The 17,053-nt window shown below is 33.7% G+C and overlaps 2 protein-coding genes across 2 annotated transcripts in view; both read left to right on the forward strand.

Moving 5' to 3' along the window:
* Positions 1-7,308: 7,308 nt before the first annotated feature.
* On the forward strand, positions 7,309-11,395 carry LOC140433962 (uncharacterized). Its single transcript, XM_072521934.1, has 2 exons — positions 7,309-8,041; positions 11,145-11,395. The coding sequence occupies exons 1-2, from the start codon at positions 7,309-7,311 to the stop codon at positions 11,393-11,395; spliced, it is 984 nt and encodes a 327-aa protein (XP_072378035.1).
* Positions 11,396-14,834: 3,439 nt separating this feature from the next.
* Cad96Ca (tyrosine kinase receptor Cad96Ca) overlaps positions 14,835-17,053 on the forward strand; it is a 171,830-nt gene continuing 169,611 nt past the window's right edge. Inside the window, exon 1 of the mRNA XM_072523796.1 lies at positions 14,835-15,243. Coding sequence (XP_072379897.1) covers positions 15,189-15,243 — 55 coding nt within the window. The 5' untranslated portion in view covers positions 14,835-15,188. The remainder of the gene's footprint in view (positions 15,244-17,053) is intronic.

The following is a 17,053-nucleotide window of genomic DNA, read 5'->3' on the forward strand; positions in this document are numbered from 1 at the left end:
TTGTCGCATTGTAACTAGCAAGTTTAATTTAAACTTGCTGTAAGTATGTACAGTTGACATTGCAAACCTGAAGCAAACATTCTTTTTTGATACGAGTATATCAAACTTGTTGCAAGCCTGAATCAAGTTTATATCTATTATTGTTATCTGGGTAAATATTAAATTGTAAAACACTGAAGTTAGACAACTATCATTTCATATAATAGTTTATGACACATGACACTAACAAATAGTGTAGGTAGCACAGAACATGAATAAAAATATTAATAAATTACCATTTTCAAATATTATGTTCTGTGTTAACTATCGCTAATATTAAAACTATAGAAATAGGTATACAACTTGTTTTACGAAACTATGTATGTAGTGTTATATAATCAACTGGCTTTGTAATTTAGATTTTGCTATTGACAGTGACCCGCAATTTTATGATTCACGTCTAAAATAAGTTTTTGTGAAGGTGGAGAAAGTTTAAACTATGAATGAAAGCGGTTGTCAGAAATGGTAATGCCATTAACGATTTATATCTTTGCATGTAGGTGAAAATGTGTCTCTAGATTCTTCAAATATTTAACCACTATATATGAAGATGCTGATAAACACGTCATACTAAAAATTGTTTTAACGATAATTATTTATTATGTGTGTAGGATAAACAACAATTAATTTATAAAATACGATGTAGAGTGGGTTGCTAATTCTATATGGGGAATCAAAACCACCACGGAACAACGGCAGTTGAGTGTATACCACTGAAAATCTATTGTTAGAATTACTATTATTATAACAAAAAGCAAATATGAACCCCACAGTAAATAAATTTATACAACGGTGTAGGTGTGGAAGAACTCTATCTCTCTATTTTACTCTTAGTGTGCTTCATCCTTGAAGCTTTAAGGGCATCATCACAATCCATTTTACCCAGAGTTCTACCTGTTGTTCTGAGTTTTTCTCTTTTCTCGTCTTTCTTATGGTTTCCGCGATGTGGCGTAACTAGGTGGCGGGGTAGTCCGCCCCAGTCCCAAAAATTTAAAACATATAAAACTACACTCTGGTACATAACATAAAATAGTTTTAATGTTTACATTATGTTTTCTTTTATAAAAAATTAGTACGCATTGTAATACACATTGCAGTCACATAAAAAGCTTATTAAAATATTGAATAAGCAATGATATTATAAATGCACTGGAAAATGGGATTAGATCAACAATTGTGTAGGAGTCAAGGCTATGATAATGAAATTTATTATGTCAGGCATCCATACGGGTGTCCAAGCAAGGATCATGGAAAAAATAGCAAAATCAATTTTGCCTTGTGCAAACCATTCTCTTAATGTGTGTGGAGTTCATGCATTTACAATCAAGCCACGCTCTGTAACGTTTTTTGCAACTTTAGGAAGTGTATATAATTTCTTTTCATCCTCTTCACACAGATGGGGGTTTTGGTAAAAGTTATAGGTGTATCTGTAAAACAGCAACTGACACTAGATGGAGTGCCCATCTAAAAAGCTGTGAAATCTATTTTGAAACATTTTAATAAATTAGTTCAAGTTACAGGAAAATTGTGTAACGTCAAGGAAAATATTATAACATGGGGCTCTGCTAAAATTTTACTCTCGAATATTTGTGACTTCCAATTTCTTGCATTTCTTCATTTATAGAAGTACATTTTGCAACAAATAAACAGTTCAGAGAGATATTTACAGACGGAGTGTTTAAGCATTGAAAACGTCGTAATAAAACTCAGAAGTTTGAAAGTCTTTTTGGAAGACAGTCGGTATGAGTTGGTCACGAAGGCTCTCCAGTTTGTTTCGGAGAAATGTGATGAAATGGGAACCTCCTTTGAAAAAAAAATTGAAGATATTTAAAAAAGATAATGACTGAAAAAACAACTGAAGATGCAGGACTATCTCTTCAAGATGAAACTAGAAAATGTATTCTTGAATGTTTAGACACGCTACACCAAGAGTGTTACGTCCCTCCACATATTCTCAGTTTTTAAGTAATAATTTTATTATTTTATTTTTATATTTTTAATTATTTACTTAACGTGTGTGTATGCTCTGTCATCGTAAATTAATACGGACCTGTACAGCCCCCCCCCCTAGTCTTAAGGGAGCAAGCTACGGGCGACACGCATATTTTTCAATCTTAGTTTAGATATAGTCCTGTATAAATCGTCGCGCTAAACACTCCAGTATTTTAACCTGACAACGTGACCTTGTGAGATTTTGTTCCCGAATCGCCCAGTGCACTGAGGAAGAAGAAGAAGTATCCATCAACATCACAGGTACCGTAATTTGATTGCATACACACATAGTATTTATATTAATTGATAAATTTACCTATAACTTATTTTCATATTAAAATTAAACCAGCACCTATATAAAATAAACAATTATGAGTGAATGTCTCTTATAGAACTTAACTTCATTCATTGGTCCTTCTAGCCGCATTAAAATTAGTTTAAATAATTTATTCAATTAAAAACGTGATCAAATTATATAAATTTTTAAATATTTGGGCAAAGTTTCTTACCAAAGGTCGTTTAAAATCATTGAAAAATTTCCACTATCGGTACATAAATTCCACAGCGGTACACATCTTGCAACAGATGCGATAATCCCAAACCAGGGTCTCTACCTGACTTATTGTTAAATCGAAGTACAGCCGTTGAAACTTTCCAAAAGCACGTTCAATTTCTGTTACAATCTACAATTTAGAATTCTTTAAATACAAGGGGTTTATATGATTATATATTTATTTTATATAACTTAGGAAATTTAAAAAAAACGCAATATTAATTGAACAATACTGGTTTTAAAAATATTTTATGCGTATATTTCTAGTTACAATTAAATAAATATATATTGATTTTGTTTAAGTAATACTTGGAGTGTTTTTTTTGTTTGCTCGATTATACATACTCATATATAATAAATATTTATTCTTACTGATACTTATTGAGTTTCATAACTTTAAAAGTATTACATATATTACATATACGAGTACATATTGAATTTATTGAGATCATTCTTTAAAGGTTCTTTGTGTTACATAAATTTCTTTTTCTATATCTACAATAATGTCTTCTAGAAGTTCAAATAGAATTGTTCGTTTGCGTGCATTGAGAAACGTTGACATTTGTAAGATTAAACAAATGGAAAAGCTGGCAGAGGAAGTGTTGGTTGATGGTTCATTAATTCCAGGGTTTCTCTTTGCTGCAAAAGATTATGAAGCTATCAATACTAGCTTCAATAATCAGCATACTGAATTAATTAATTTAATTGCTGTCGAGGAAGACGCAAATTTGGATACGGAAGAAATAATTAGGTTTGAATTTGCCAATAGTATTAATAAAATAGCTTCTCTTTATTTTAAACATAATTCTTTATTAAATAATACAACTAGTGGAACTCAAAATGTGTCTGCTGATCCACAAATCAAATCAAAACGTAACGTAAATCTTCCTAAACTAAATTTAAGTATATTTGCGGGCGAGATTACAGATTTCCCCACTTTTATAGACTTATATAATGCTCTTGTACATAATAATTCTGATCTTTCTAATATAGAAAAGTTTAGTTATCTTCTGCAATCACTTAAGGGAGTACCTTACAATTTAATTAAAAGCATTAAGCTGCAAGATTCTAATTATATAATTGCTTACAACACCTTAATTGATCGCTATGAAGGTAAACGAGACTTATCTAGAGCATTATGGAAAAATATTCAAAATGCCAGTGTGGTTAAAACTGATGATCCTGTTTCACTTAGAAAATTATTAGATATTTTCAATGAAAACTTAGCCTCTTTAGAAAAATTACTTTTTTCTCCCGCTCAATGGGACTTTATTCTAATGAATTTACTGATGGACAAATTGGATGTAGAAACAGTTAGGGCTTTCGAATTACACTTTGCTTCAAAAAATGTACCTTCCTATGAGGAAGTTTATAAGTTCGCATTGCAGCGTTGCACTTCATTGGAGTCATATAAAAGACAAGTCAGCAAAAATGTTAAATCTACTAATTCCGATCCTTCTAATAACGTAAGGTATTCATCTCGTCAAACTTCTACATTTTTGACCAGTTCTGTCAAAAATAAGTGTCTATTTTGTGGTTCAGATCATGCTTTATTTAAATGCAATCAATTTCTTGCTGAATCACCTCAAAAACGTTTTGACTTTGCTAAACAGAATAAATGTTGTATAAACTGCTTGTCTAAAAATCATGTTACGATCAAATGCCTTTCATCCAAAAGATGTACACATTGTAATAAAAAACATCATACTTCTCTTCACTTTGATAATCTCAATGCGAATGATTCTTCTTCTTCTCACAACGAGGTTGCTAGTTCATCTAACGATCCTATGCCTTCTGTTTCCGCCTTATCAAATACTTTGACAAATAATGTCTTGCTAGCTACAGCTACAATCTATGTTCTCGATCGTTTTGGTAAAGCCTTGGAAGTTAGAGCCTTATTAGACAGTGCGTCTCAAGCTAACTTCATTAGTAAAGAATGTGCAGACAAATTAAGTCTCCCTAAATACAATGCGGCTTTATCGATACAAGGTCTTGATAGAATGTGCACCCCAGCCAAATCAGGCGTAAAATTGAACATTTCTTCGTCTTATGACATAAACTTTCATTGCGAGATAGATGCAATAATTCTTCCTCAAATCTGTCAAAACATGCCAACTGTTCCAATTTCTTTAGACAACTTGCCGTATCTTCAACATTTAAGGTTGGCTGATAAAATGGCAAATATTCCAGGTAAAGTTGATGTTCTATTAGGAGCAAATATCTTTCCTTACATCTTAACAGGAGGAATTATTAAAACTCGTAATGATCAGCTTTCAGCTCTTGAAACAAGTTTCGGTTATGTTTTGATGGGAAATATTCCACCTACAAATATAACAAATATTCATTCCTTTTTCACGTCATTTTCTGCTAATGATTCTGAGCAATTAGATGCGACATTAAAACAATTCTGGGCCATTGAGGAAGTACCAGAAGTTAAATCTTATTCTCCGGAAGACTCATTCTGTGAGAAGCTGTATACTCAAACCACTTGTCGAAATTCCGAGGGCAGATTTGTAGTAAAGCTGCCTTTCAAAAACGAAATACCTTCTTTTGGCGACACAAAACGTTTAGCCTTACAAAGATTTAGTTCTTTAGAGCGCAGATTTGCCAAAAATGAATCACTTAAGATTCAATATTCAAGCTTTATCAAAAGTTTCATAGATAATCATTATTTAAATCCTATTCAGCCAAGTACGGCAATAAATAATGCTTATTATCTACCACACCATTGTATTTACAAGGAGTCCAGTACTACTCCATTGCGCGTTGTGTTTGATGCTTCCGCACACGCCCCTAACTTTCCGTCTTTAAACGATACGTTATATTCAGGTCCAAAATTACAAAATGATCTTGTAAATTTATTGCTTAAATTCAGGTTTCATAAATATGTCTTTACTGCAGATATTAAATCCATGTTTACTCAGATTCTTATCGCTCCTGAGCAACAAAGATTTCAAAGAATACTTTGGCGTTTTTCGGAACAGGAATCTATTGCTGAATACGAACTTACTCGGGTTACTTTCGGTGTGTCTAGCTCACCATATCTTGCAATTCGTACTCTACAGCAGCTAGCACTCGACGAACCGGACTTACCTGTAGCCTCATCTATACTCCTAAAAGATACTTACGTAGACGATGTGGTGACAGGAAAGGATTCTTTAGAAAATAGTGTTCTTGCTATAAAAGAATTAATATCTTTATTGAAACGTGGTGGATTTGAGTTACGAAAATGGGCAAGTAATGCCCCTCAGTTATTCTCTCTCGCTAATATTCCTTTAGATCATATTCTGCAACAGTCTTTTTCATTTGACTTAGATCAATCTTCGTTGAAGGTATTAGGACTTGGATGGAATCCATCATCTGATGATTTCTTTTACAAAATTTTACCTCTTCAAGCTTCCTGTACAAAGCGAAATCTCTTATCCCAAATAGCTCGCATATTCGATCCTTACGGTATTCTTAATCCTGTCACTTTGATAGTGAAGACTATTATTCAACGTCTTTGGCTACTTAATTTAGATTGGGATGCAACTCCACCTTTGGAAATTACTTCAAGGTGGGAACAATTTAAAATTGAACTGCCTATACTGTCTAAGTTTACTATACCTCGTCATATTTCTTTAAATGCAATTATTTCCTGTGAGCTTCATGGATTTTGCGACGCTTCTTTACGTGGATCTTCTGCTGTTACATACCTTCGTGTGTGTTATGATACAGGAGTCATCAAAACGTATTTTCTTTTAGCCCGAACAAAGGTATCTCCTACCAGGGTACAAACTATTCCTCGTCTCGAGCTCAATGCAGCAGTAATTCTTAGTAAATTATTATCTTATATACTGCAGACTCTCACTATACAGTTTAGTAGAATTTACGCATGGTCAGATTCGACTGTTGTTCTTCATTGGATTAATTCACAGCCATATAAATGGAAAACCTTCGTCAGTAACAGAATTTCTTATATTCAAGACAGGATAGCTTCAAAACACTGGCGATATATTCCTTCTTCATTAAATAGTGCAGATCACGGGTCCCGTGGACTTTTCCCCGAGGATTTCTTAAATACTCCTGCTTGGTGGGTGGGTCCGGAATTTCTTCGCACTACTGAAGATAACTGGTCATTCTCCTTGACCGATTCTATCGAACATAACTTAGAATTGAAACAGAAAAGTTGTCTTTTGTCTTTTCCATCTGATGAATTTGTCGATAATCTCTGTAATCGATTTTCTTCCTTTTCAAAATTAAAACGTATCTTTTCCTATGTTCTTAGATTTGTTGGTAACCTAAAATCAGCCAATCAACGAACAGTTGGAAAGCTTTCTATTCAGGAACAAAGTAACGCCACTAATCAACTAATTAGATTAGTGCAACAAAGATATTTGAAGGAGGAAATAGAACAGGTTAAAGGTAATTCTATAAAATTCAAATATTTGAAAAAATTAAATCCCTTTTTTGATTCACATGATCTCCTAAGAGTGGGCGGAAGACTTAGCCAGTCAGAATTAGCGTATGACAAGCGCTTTCCTCTTCTTTTACCTTCCAAAGGTAATTTTATTAAATTACTTATTTCGGGAATCCATATTGTACATCTACATGCAGGCATTCAAGGTACGCACTTCGCCTTGTCACAAAACTTTTGGATAATTTCATCCAAACGTGTTATTCGTAGTGTTCTTTCAAAATGTCTTTCCTGTTGGAGACTAAAACCTCAAAATTATCAGCCACCTATGGGGGCTCTTCCCGACCTACGGATATCCAAGGCCAAACCATTTTCTTGCGTTGGCGTCGACTTTGGCGGTCCTTTTCTGATACGAGCCAATAAGCTTAAAAATGCTAAACGAACGAAAGCCTATATTTGCCTATTTGTATGCTTTGCCACTAAGGCTTTGCACTTAGAATTGGTATCCGAACTTAGTACCGAGGCATTTTTAGCCTCATTCAGACGTTTTATAGCACGCCGAGGACGTTGCTCTGTTGTCTATTCTGATTGCGGAACAAATTTTGTAGGAGCAAAATCCTATTTAGAAGACATTAAGTCACATTTTGACAAAAACGACATCATTACATGGCATTTAAATCCTCCGGCAGCTTCCCATTTTGGTGGATTGTTTGAAGCGGGTATAAAAAGCGTAAAAACACATGTGTCTAGAGTCATAGGCGAACAGGTTTTAACCTATGAAGAATTCAACACATTACTAATACAAATAGAGGCTGTCTTAAATAGTCGTCCCTTATGTCCTGTCAGTAATGATCCAAATGATTTTTCAGTGTTAACACCTGGTCATTTTCTTACACTAGAGCCTTTAAAGATAATTCCCGATCGGGATTACAGTGATGTTAATTTAAATAGACTAAGTCGTTGGCAATTGCTGCAACGATTACATGCAGACTTTTGGCAAAGATGGAGCAGAGAATATTTACATACTCTTCATCAACGCTCGAAGTGGCATAAAAATGAGGGTAATCCTAATATAGGTACACTCGTACTAATACGTAATGAGACCAAGCCTCCCTTACAATGGCAAATGGGTCGAATTAAAACTTTAATTTTCGGTCAAGATGATATTGCTCGCGTAGCTATCGTACAAACCGCGAAAGGTGAACTTAGGCGACCTTTGGTTAAGCTATGCCCTTTGCCTTATATTGACTAAAAATGCAAATATGCATTTTGGTGGGTGGGAATGTTACGTCCCTCCACATATTCTCAGTTTTTAAGTAATAATTTTATTATTTTATTTTTATATTTTTAATTATTTACTTAACGTGTGTGTATGCTCTGTCATCGTAAATTAATACGGACCTGTACAGCCCCCCCCCTAGTCTTAAGGGAGCAAGCTACGGGCGACACGCATATTTTTCAATCTTAGTTTAGATATAGTCCTGTATAAATCGTCGCGCTAAACACTCCAGTATTTTAACCTGACAACGTGACCTTGTGAGATTTTGTTCCCGAATCGCCCAGTGCACTGAGGAAGAAGAAGAAGTATCCATCAACATCACAGGTACCGTAATTTGATTGCATACACACATAGTATTTATATTAATTGATAAATTTACCTATAACTTATTTTCATATTAAAATTAAACCAGCACCTATATAAAATAAACAATTATGAGTGAATGTCTCTTATAGAACTTAACTTCATTCAAAGAGCTTTAAACTAGAATATAAAGAATGGAGACTGTATTCTGAAAATACAAAATCGTTCAGGTCGAGTAGTTCCTCAATGATTGTGACACAGAATTTGACAAGCAATAAATTTTTAATGAAATCAAAAGAGTTCGTCACAATATAAAAGCTGCAAGAATAAATGCAGAGGCCAGAAATTGGACTACATTGAAGATTGTATAGTTTATTCTTGATATGGACCCGATGGAATCTGTTCCGAATGTCTTTGAAACATTATGTATCTCTATTGCTTCTAATGAAAGGAGTTTTTCAAAATTAAAACTCATAAAAAGTTATTTACGATCCACGATGAGCCAGATCCGGCAAAATAGTTTGGTAATGCTCTCGACTAAACGTAAAGTAGCAAACAACAACAATTTCGTCAACGTAATCAAACAATTTTTAGAAATAAAAATAATAAAAAAAAATGTTTGTAAGTAGAAACTCTAAAAATAAATAAAAGTATAAATATTAACAAAATAATCTTGTATTGTCAATAAAAACCCTTCTGTGATGTTTGGATAATGAATAAAACCAAACCAGATTAATTCAATTAAAAGTAATTTTAAGCATAGCATAGGTATACATTTTATTATATTATTTTATATTTCAATTTTAAACATGTTGTATTTATGTAGTTCCTATAATATCGCCCATGTGTAGCGATAAGATTACCAAAGAGAATTGAAATACTATTATAAAAATAATACCTTAATCAACCATGGGAGCTTATCGTCTATGCTTCGCCTAGCTCAGTCTCTCAAGTGTGAATTCGTCTTATTTTAAACTAGGAATTAAACCATGAACCCTTAGCTGATAGCAAATAAAACAATTATTTAACAAACCGCATTTATTAAAAAAAATTAACAATTACCCCTGCCAATGCTTTACAATAAATAAATGTGGCGATACTTATGGCATCGATGGGTGATTGTGTTGCCTCCCAATTAGATGGTTAGGTCCTCCTGAGCTGCAGTTGTTCCATATTACACTAGTGTGGTTCCAATTGGTCCTAATTAGGTGATTGGGTCCTCCTGACAGCTACAGTTATTCCATAAATTCTCCAATAAAGCCAATAAAACCAATAATACAGCCAAAAAAAATCTTCAATAAACTAAAATATAAGGAACAGCTTGTAATAGAGAAACATCAAAAGGGGTTTAACTCATTGCCATTTTACCAAATTACAATTAAACAAATAGCAGATGACAAGGATAAAACAAAATAGAATTTCTAGTGAACTTGATTCCTACATACATATAATCGAAAAACGTGCTTTCGAAAGAAGTGCGATTACGAATATTTAAAATGATGTCAGAATTATAGAATATATATAACAATGAAAGTACTTAACCCAAGAGAATTCTGCGGACCATAAAATGAAGCTTATAATAATTTTTGCCTTTTTTTATAAATTTCAGAAACAGGCAAAAAATTATATTCCCACTACGTTAGAAAAGTCGATTAGAAAGTAGGGAGACTAAAATGAAGTTAGCACAGAGTTCCTATATCTTTTTCTTATATTGGGGGGAGGGGCCTGTTCGGTTACTTCCGCCCGGGTCTCCTGAATTTTAGTTATGCCACTGTTTCCGTGTTTGTTAAGTGTTTAGTATATTTTACATATTCCTCAATAACATCACATCTCAATGCTGGCAAGTCTCTTTTAGTTACATGCGTAATTGTCCAGGTGTCAACTTCATATAATAGAATAGAGAAGGATATTAATACTATAGTTCTCGTTTCTATTCCCAGTTTTCCATTGCATAATATTACCTTCATCTTATTGAAAGCGCTTCTGCGATCTAAATAGGTCGTTTTATTTCAAGGCTACGGTTCCAACTTTTATTTAGTTTACTTTTTTTTCCTGTGCCATAATCGATTATCCTGCGTTGGCTATCAAGAGATGTAGAGGATCCGTTAAACCATTCCCACAGTTTTCTAAGTCACGACGTTCTTCATCGACCTGGCCCCTTTTTTCCGCCTTTCTCTTTTTTAAACAACCTTGTCATGAACTCTATCTACCTAACTTATTCGTAGGATTTTTCGATACACCCAGATTTCAAAGGCTTCCAGTTTTCTAAAAAATGTTTCCGTTTAAGTCCAACGTTCTACACCATATAAAAGAACAGATAACACATAACATCTTTCTTACTAATCTAAATTTGAAATCAAAAGTGATATTGTTTCCAGATAAGATTTTATTCACCTTAAAAATGTAGCTCTGAACTTCTCTATACGCATTCTAACTTCTTTGCTCACGTCTTAGTTCTCATTTAGATTACAACTAAAATAAGTGATACTGTTGGTTTTTTCCAATTGTTCTTCATAAGCTGTTACCACTTCTGGTTGTTTTGGCGTTTTACTGACCAAAACCGAATATATGTTAAATATTAGAGGGGTCATATCAGTATGTTTTAATCGTGGAAAGAAATGAAGATAGGCAAAAAAAGAAAAACTACAAAAGAGAAAGCAGCGAGAGCGAGGCAGAAATCAAAAGAAGGGAAGAAAGCAGAGAAGAGGAGAACGTAAGAGAGAAGATAGAAAAAAGGGTTGAAGAAAGTAGGAGAACGAGAGAGAGGCCGGAAAAGAGAGTTGAAATATTAAAGGTGGGGGAAGAGAGCCCACAGAAGACAGAAACCAAATAAGAGGGAAAAAAAGAAAAGAAAAGAGATAGAAAGACGGTCAAAGAAGAAAAGAGAAGATCAAGGAAAAGAAAAGGTAAGATTAGAAGTAAAAGAAGAGAAAGCCGGTAGCCTAGATACCGAAAGCTTCGTTGATAAGTGGCAAGTAGAGCGGCCAAATAGCAGAAACAAGAAAAATAAAAGGTTAGTTTCGGATCCAGGAGTCCAGCTTAAAGGGAGAAGCACAATCCACCGGCAATACATCAAAGTTGAAATGCCTCCAGGTAAGCGTTACTACACTGGAAAACCTCATAAGTAATACCGAATACTTATTTGGTAATTAGGAAGAAAGTAGAAAATCTCACGAACCGAATTTTTGAGTACCTTGATGAGATAATAGCAAAGAAGGAGCAGAATTATACTCTGAGCAAGGTCGAAGGAGATCTTTCCGAAATAACATGGAACCTAACAGTCTTCGTAAAAAACTACTCCTCTGGCGGAAGAGGGCGAGGAGGGTATGTTGGGGACTATAATATTGACAATATCTGCAAAAAGGATGGAAAATAGATAAATAAGAAGAAGTACGGATTTAAGTTTCTCCTAAAGAGGGTGGAAGAACAAGAGGCCATAAAGTTTCTCAAGGTAAGTAGAAAGCTAGTACAAAACAAAAGAGGAAAATCTAAGAAGAAACAAAGTCGAGATCCAAACTGGTTACTCTGGGGACGAGAACAAAAAGAATAAAAAACTTTATTATTTTAATCGATATTTCATCCAGCCACATCGCTTTTTTGTTCTTTGCTAATCTTATTGCTCGTTTAATTTCGTCCATACTTATGACATGTCCTGCCATTACTTCTTAATTTCACGATCGGGCCTTTCATCACTAACATTTAAACAGTTATTTGTACTGATCTGTTACTCCTTTTATTTTTTTATACATAATTAAAGCATTATGTTTTCCCCTGTAACTCTTCAATTTCCAAACATTGGTTTTTGAAGTATGTTTTCCTTGCAGTTCGTATTTAAGTCCTTATCTCCTTAATAACTCGTCTATATATTTGGATGTTTTAATTCTTAAATTTACGGCACATCTTAGGTAATTGTATCTGGATATTTTTTCTACCTTTAACGTAGATTGTTTCGTTTTCAATCTTGTTCTTACTGATAATAATGGTTTTTGTTTTTTTTTTATGTTTAGATCAATTCCATAACACTCTCAGTACTGCGTCGTGCGATCAATTAAAATCTGCAAGGAGTATCGTCTTTGTATCTGAGATTATTCTATAATACTGGCCAAAGATGGCATGATGAAAATAATAAGTCCGCATTTTAGGAAATCGAATATATATTAAGGAACAAAGGAACATGGAAAATTACGGAATTAAATGAAACTAACCAAATAGACCACATTTAGATACAAGAGAAGTACTCCAATTTAATAACAAACGTGAAAACGTGCAGAGGGTCAGATGTTGACTCCTAATCATTTTTTGGTTAGAATTAATATAAGGGATGCAATAATTAAAAAGCATAAACAAGAAAAAGTGCAACCTAAATTAAATTTTGAAGATTTGTAAAAATTTGAGGTAGTATAGGATTGTTCTATACAAAGAGATACAAAGATATACAAACAAGATGAATTGAATACTTGTACTGCTTGAATTATTTCATCCATTATTATATTAAAGAGGAGTGGGCTTAACAAGTCCGACTCCGCTTTGTACTGGTATATACTATGTTAGTTTTTCATTTATCTTTGCCAGTATTCGTTCATGGAAGTAGATGTTTTCGATGGTTTGTATAATATTGATTGGTATGTTTCTTTTATACAGTAGGTATAAGGCGTCTTCGGCTTAAATCCGATCAAAAGCCTTTGTCAGGTCTATAAAACATAGATATCGATGGCCTTTTCTGTGATTTGTGTTTGTACAAATACGGCGTCTACGTAGGTTCTTCCGGATCTGAATCCTTGTTGTTCATCTGAAAAAATTGTTAGTTTATTGATTTTATTGGTTAGGACTTTTGTGGCAAGCTTAAGTGCGGTGTTTAGTAGATTTATACCTCTATAATTGTTGGGATCTTCTTTATCTCCTTTCTTGAATATTGGTATCATTATGCTGTTTCTCCATGCGTCTGGTATTTTGCAGTGCAATATTAGTTTTTGTATAAGTTTTGTCATCTCTAGAGTTATACTTTTTCCTTCGTGTTTTAGAAGCTCGTTCGCTATTCTGTTTGGTCCTGGTGACTTTCTATTTTTGAGTAAATTTCTGGCTATTTCTACTTCCTGAAAACTGATTTCTATTTCGTATCTTAATTCAGGTACGTTATTGTGTTGATTGATATTTTCCTTTCCTTTAAAGGGTTCCGTCAGGTATCTTTTCCATTCGTACGCTGGTTTGTTATTGTATTCCTTTAATTTTGCCACTTCTTTCCGTTGGAATCTCCATATTTGTTTTTGTATACCGTAGAAGTCGCTTTTCATCCTTTTTGTAAACTGTTCCCAGTGTACATTTTTTGTTCTTCTTACCAACTGCTTTGTTTCATTTCGTATTGTATATGTCTCGGGATTCTGGAGTATTTGATGTTTTGTACTTCATGTAAGTGTCTCTTTTATTTCTTTTCTGAACCATGGTGTATTGTTGTTTCTTTTGGTCAGTATGACTTTGCGTTTTCTTAGAGCTTCTGTTGATGCTTCTTCATAGTTGTTTTTAATTTTCTCCCAGCTCATGTTTATATCTTCAATGTAGTCTATTTGTTTCAGCTGTATCTTCTGTGCTAGCCTTCTTTGGCACATTTCTCTTGTAGAGTCTTTCCACAGTGATTCTACATTGAATTCTTTCTCGGCGATTTCCTGTAGAAAATGTTTTGGTGTTATTTTCAGGCTTATCTTTGCTAGTATTAGTTTGTGTTTACTCCCTACGTCTGCAAGGAGGGAGTTTAAAGTTCGGATATCTAGAATCTGCTTTGGGTGGATTTTTCTATTAGTGACTATAAAATCAATCATAGATTGGTGCCCCCTGGAGTTTTCAAATGTATATTTAAAAAGTAGTGTCTGTTCTTTCATTTAAAAAAACTATTAATCAAATAAGCTTAAATAACCACTCAATATATGTAATAATCTTTCTGGTATGTTTTTTCTCCTTCTATTAGAATATTAATTCTAATTTCATATCATGTTCAATAAGTACTTAATTCTAATTTACTTTTATATAGTAATTTACATAAATGAATTTTACGCAATATTGGCACATAACATTCATAAAACATATCATTCTTTAGAATTTATTAAAAAGAGTGTCCGGTATGCACTCCAAATATCAGACCAACTATATTATCTCTTCAATCGCTAACACCATCACTAATGTTTACATTTAAAATTACCGCGATGTAGTACCGTTACACTCATTGGCGTTACTTTCTAAAAAAGACGAACCCGTCTAGGTACAACTGAAACCTCACCTTGCGTGGAATTGTCAGTTCTTACCGTGCTTTTGCCATAGCGCAGTGTTGCGAGTATGGCTGTTGTTATTTCCGTTGAAAAAATAAACAAATGATAATAGTAGTATGACAACGATTTAATTATTTCGGACAATACTTCCCCGTTCTGAATAAAACAGTGTTTTGTGGTACTTAATCAATTCTAATGACGTTAAAACGTCGAAAAATTTTGGTGATTTCAATGCTAGGTTAGACATGAAAATACCTTTGCTTCGCGTGTGATTCGTGTGTGAAGATAATTATTGAATCTCTAATTAATTTATTAATTGTTTATGCCTGGTGTGATTAGTGGTTTTGTAGTGTTAAATTATTATTCGAAATGTGTTGGAATAGCTGTTTTGTGCTACTTTCTTTCGCATCTCTGTTAATGAAAGGTGAGTTGAGAAAGCATATCCGATTCTTGTCTATTGATAAGTTATTAGTATTATTATCAAAATAAATATATATATTAAAGATTCCTCTAGATGCTCATATTTAATGTATAAGAAAGTTTTACGCTTTATTAAACTGTATTAATTACAACTGTTCATAGAGGTTCTTATATCGGGGCTTTGTATTACAGAATACAAGTATAGGTATAAAATTTAATTTTACTACTAGGAACATAATTTGTTTTGTTAGCAATAAAGATTTGTTTAGTTCTGAAGCTGCTTTCTTGTTGCATATTTATGTTAATTACCATATTATTTGGAAATAAATAAATTTAAATATTATTACCTTAAACTAGTGGGTGCTGCCTAGTAGGTAATATGAAACCGGAAATCTAAGTCTCAAAATAAGATTCTCCCACGCTGAAAGATATTAAAAATAGGCATCCATCCTTTAGAAAATCTGAGTTAGTTAAAACTTTTCAACCGTTGCTGAAATTCATAATAAACAGCATTTTCTCAAATGACATCAGGATAAACAGAATACGTTATCTTTAACACCTTAAACGTTGAGATTTTTACCAAAAAACTAACAAGTAAAACATACATAACCAACTGGACAATATCTCGTTAACATCATCATTCAATCTTCGCTTGTTCACTGCTGGGCATTGTCAGTCCAACGTGTTGGTGGACGACCTCTGCTTCGGTAGGCATCATCTCTTGGTCTCCATTCCAGTATCAGCTTTGTCCATCTGTTACGACCCACGTAACCTGCCAAGTTCCACTTCAGTGTTGCTATTTTCTCTACAACATCAGCCACTTCCGATCTTCGTTGTAGCTGGCGGTTTAGGATCTTGTCTCGTATTGAAATGTCCAACATAGCACGTTCATAGTCAACGTATCCGCTCCGTAAGTCAACACTGACAAAACACGCTGATTAAAGGTTTTTCTTTTAAGACATATTGATATGTTGGACGATATTAAAATATGGTTCAACTTTCCGAATACTCCCTAAGTCAGTATTATACGACGGAGAAGCTTTGGTTATCTTTTTCTATGCGAATCTCGTGACCTCGGTATTTATAGGCCGTTACTTGGTCTATGGATCTTGTTCCTACGCAAATATCTTCGCTGACTACAAGATTTGTCATCATCTGGGTTTTAGATATATTATTTTTAATCACCCTACTAGCGAGGAGAGATAAAGCTTTAAAAGTTCTTTGGCCTTATATATCCTTTTAGCTATTAACACAATATCATCTGCAAACCTCTGATGGTTAAGCTTTTCATCCATTTATCTTTATGCCCTTGTCGGTCAGTTTTGCCCTTTTACATATATATTGCCCACTGTTCACTGCCCTAAAAGCGCAGTGAACAGTTTCGGTGATATGGTGTCCCCCTGATGCACTCCACGTTATATTGGTCATTTTTGAGTTTGATGATCACCCACTCTAGCACTAACTGTTGCGTTATGGTATACGTGTTTAATTATATTTATACACCGATGGTCAATTCGGCATTCTGTAAAGTCCTCCATATTTTTTGATCTATAAATCAACATTTTTTGTTGATTTATCATGTCAAAGCCCACAAATATCAAAGCTAGTGGTTTAATATATTCCTAGTTAACATAATATGGTCATAATAAAGCTTTGACGTTAATTAACAATAATAATAAAGACCAGCGATCCGAAAATATTCATCCGAAGAGAGTTATAAAGGAAACTGTTTTTTAGGAAATTTAGTTTTATTGGTTGAAGAAACCCATGCCAACGGCCGATAGATACAGATAGTCCTTAAGTAACTGATGACA

This window comes from Diabrotica undecimpunctata, chromosome 2 (genome assembly GCF_040954645.1).
Source record: "Diabrotica undecimpunctata isolate CICGRU chromosome 2, icDiaUnde3, whole genome shotgun sequence".
In the NCBI taxonomy this organism is placed as follows: Eukaryota; Metazoa; Arthropoda; class Insecta; order Coleoptera; family Chrysomelidae; genus Diabrotica; species Diabrotica undecimpunctata.

What these genes read in the sequence shown, in the direction of transcription:
- LOC140433962 (XM_072521934.1), top strand. Translation starts at nt 7,309, where the DNA reads ATGGGGGCTCTTCCCGACCTACGGATATCCAAGGCCAAACCATTTTCT. An exon ending in GAAGTGGCATAAAAATGAGG is followed by an intron (nt 8,042 to 11,144) that starts GTAATCCTAATA and finishes GTTAAATATTAG; the next exon opens with AGGGGTCATATCAGTATGTT.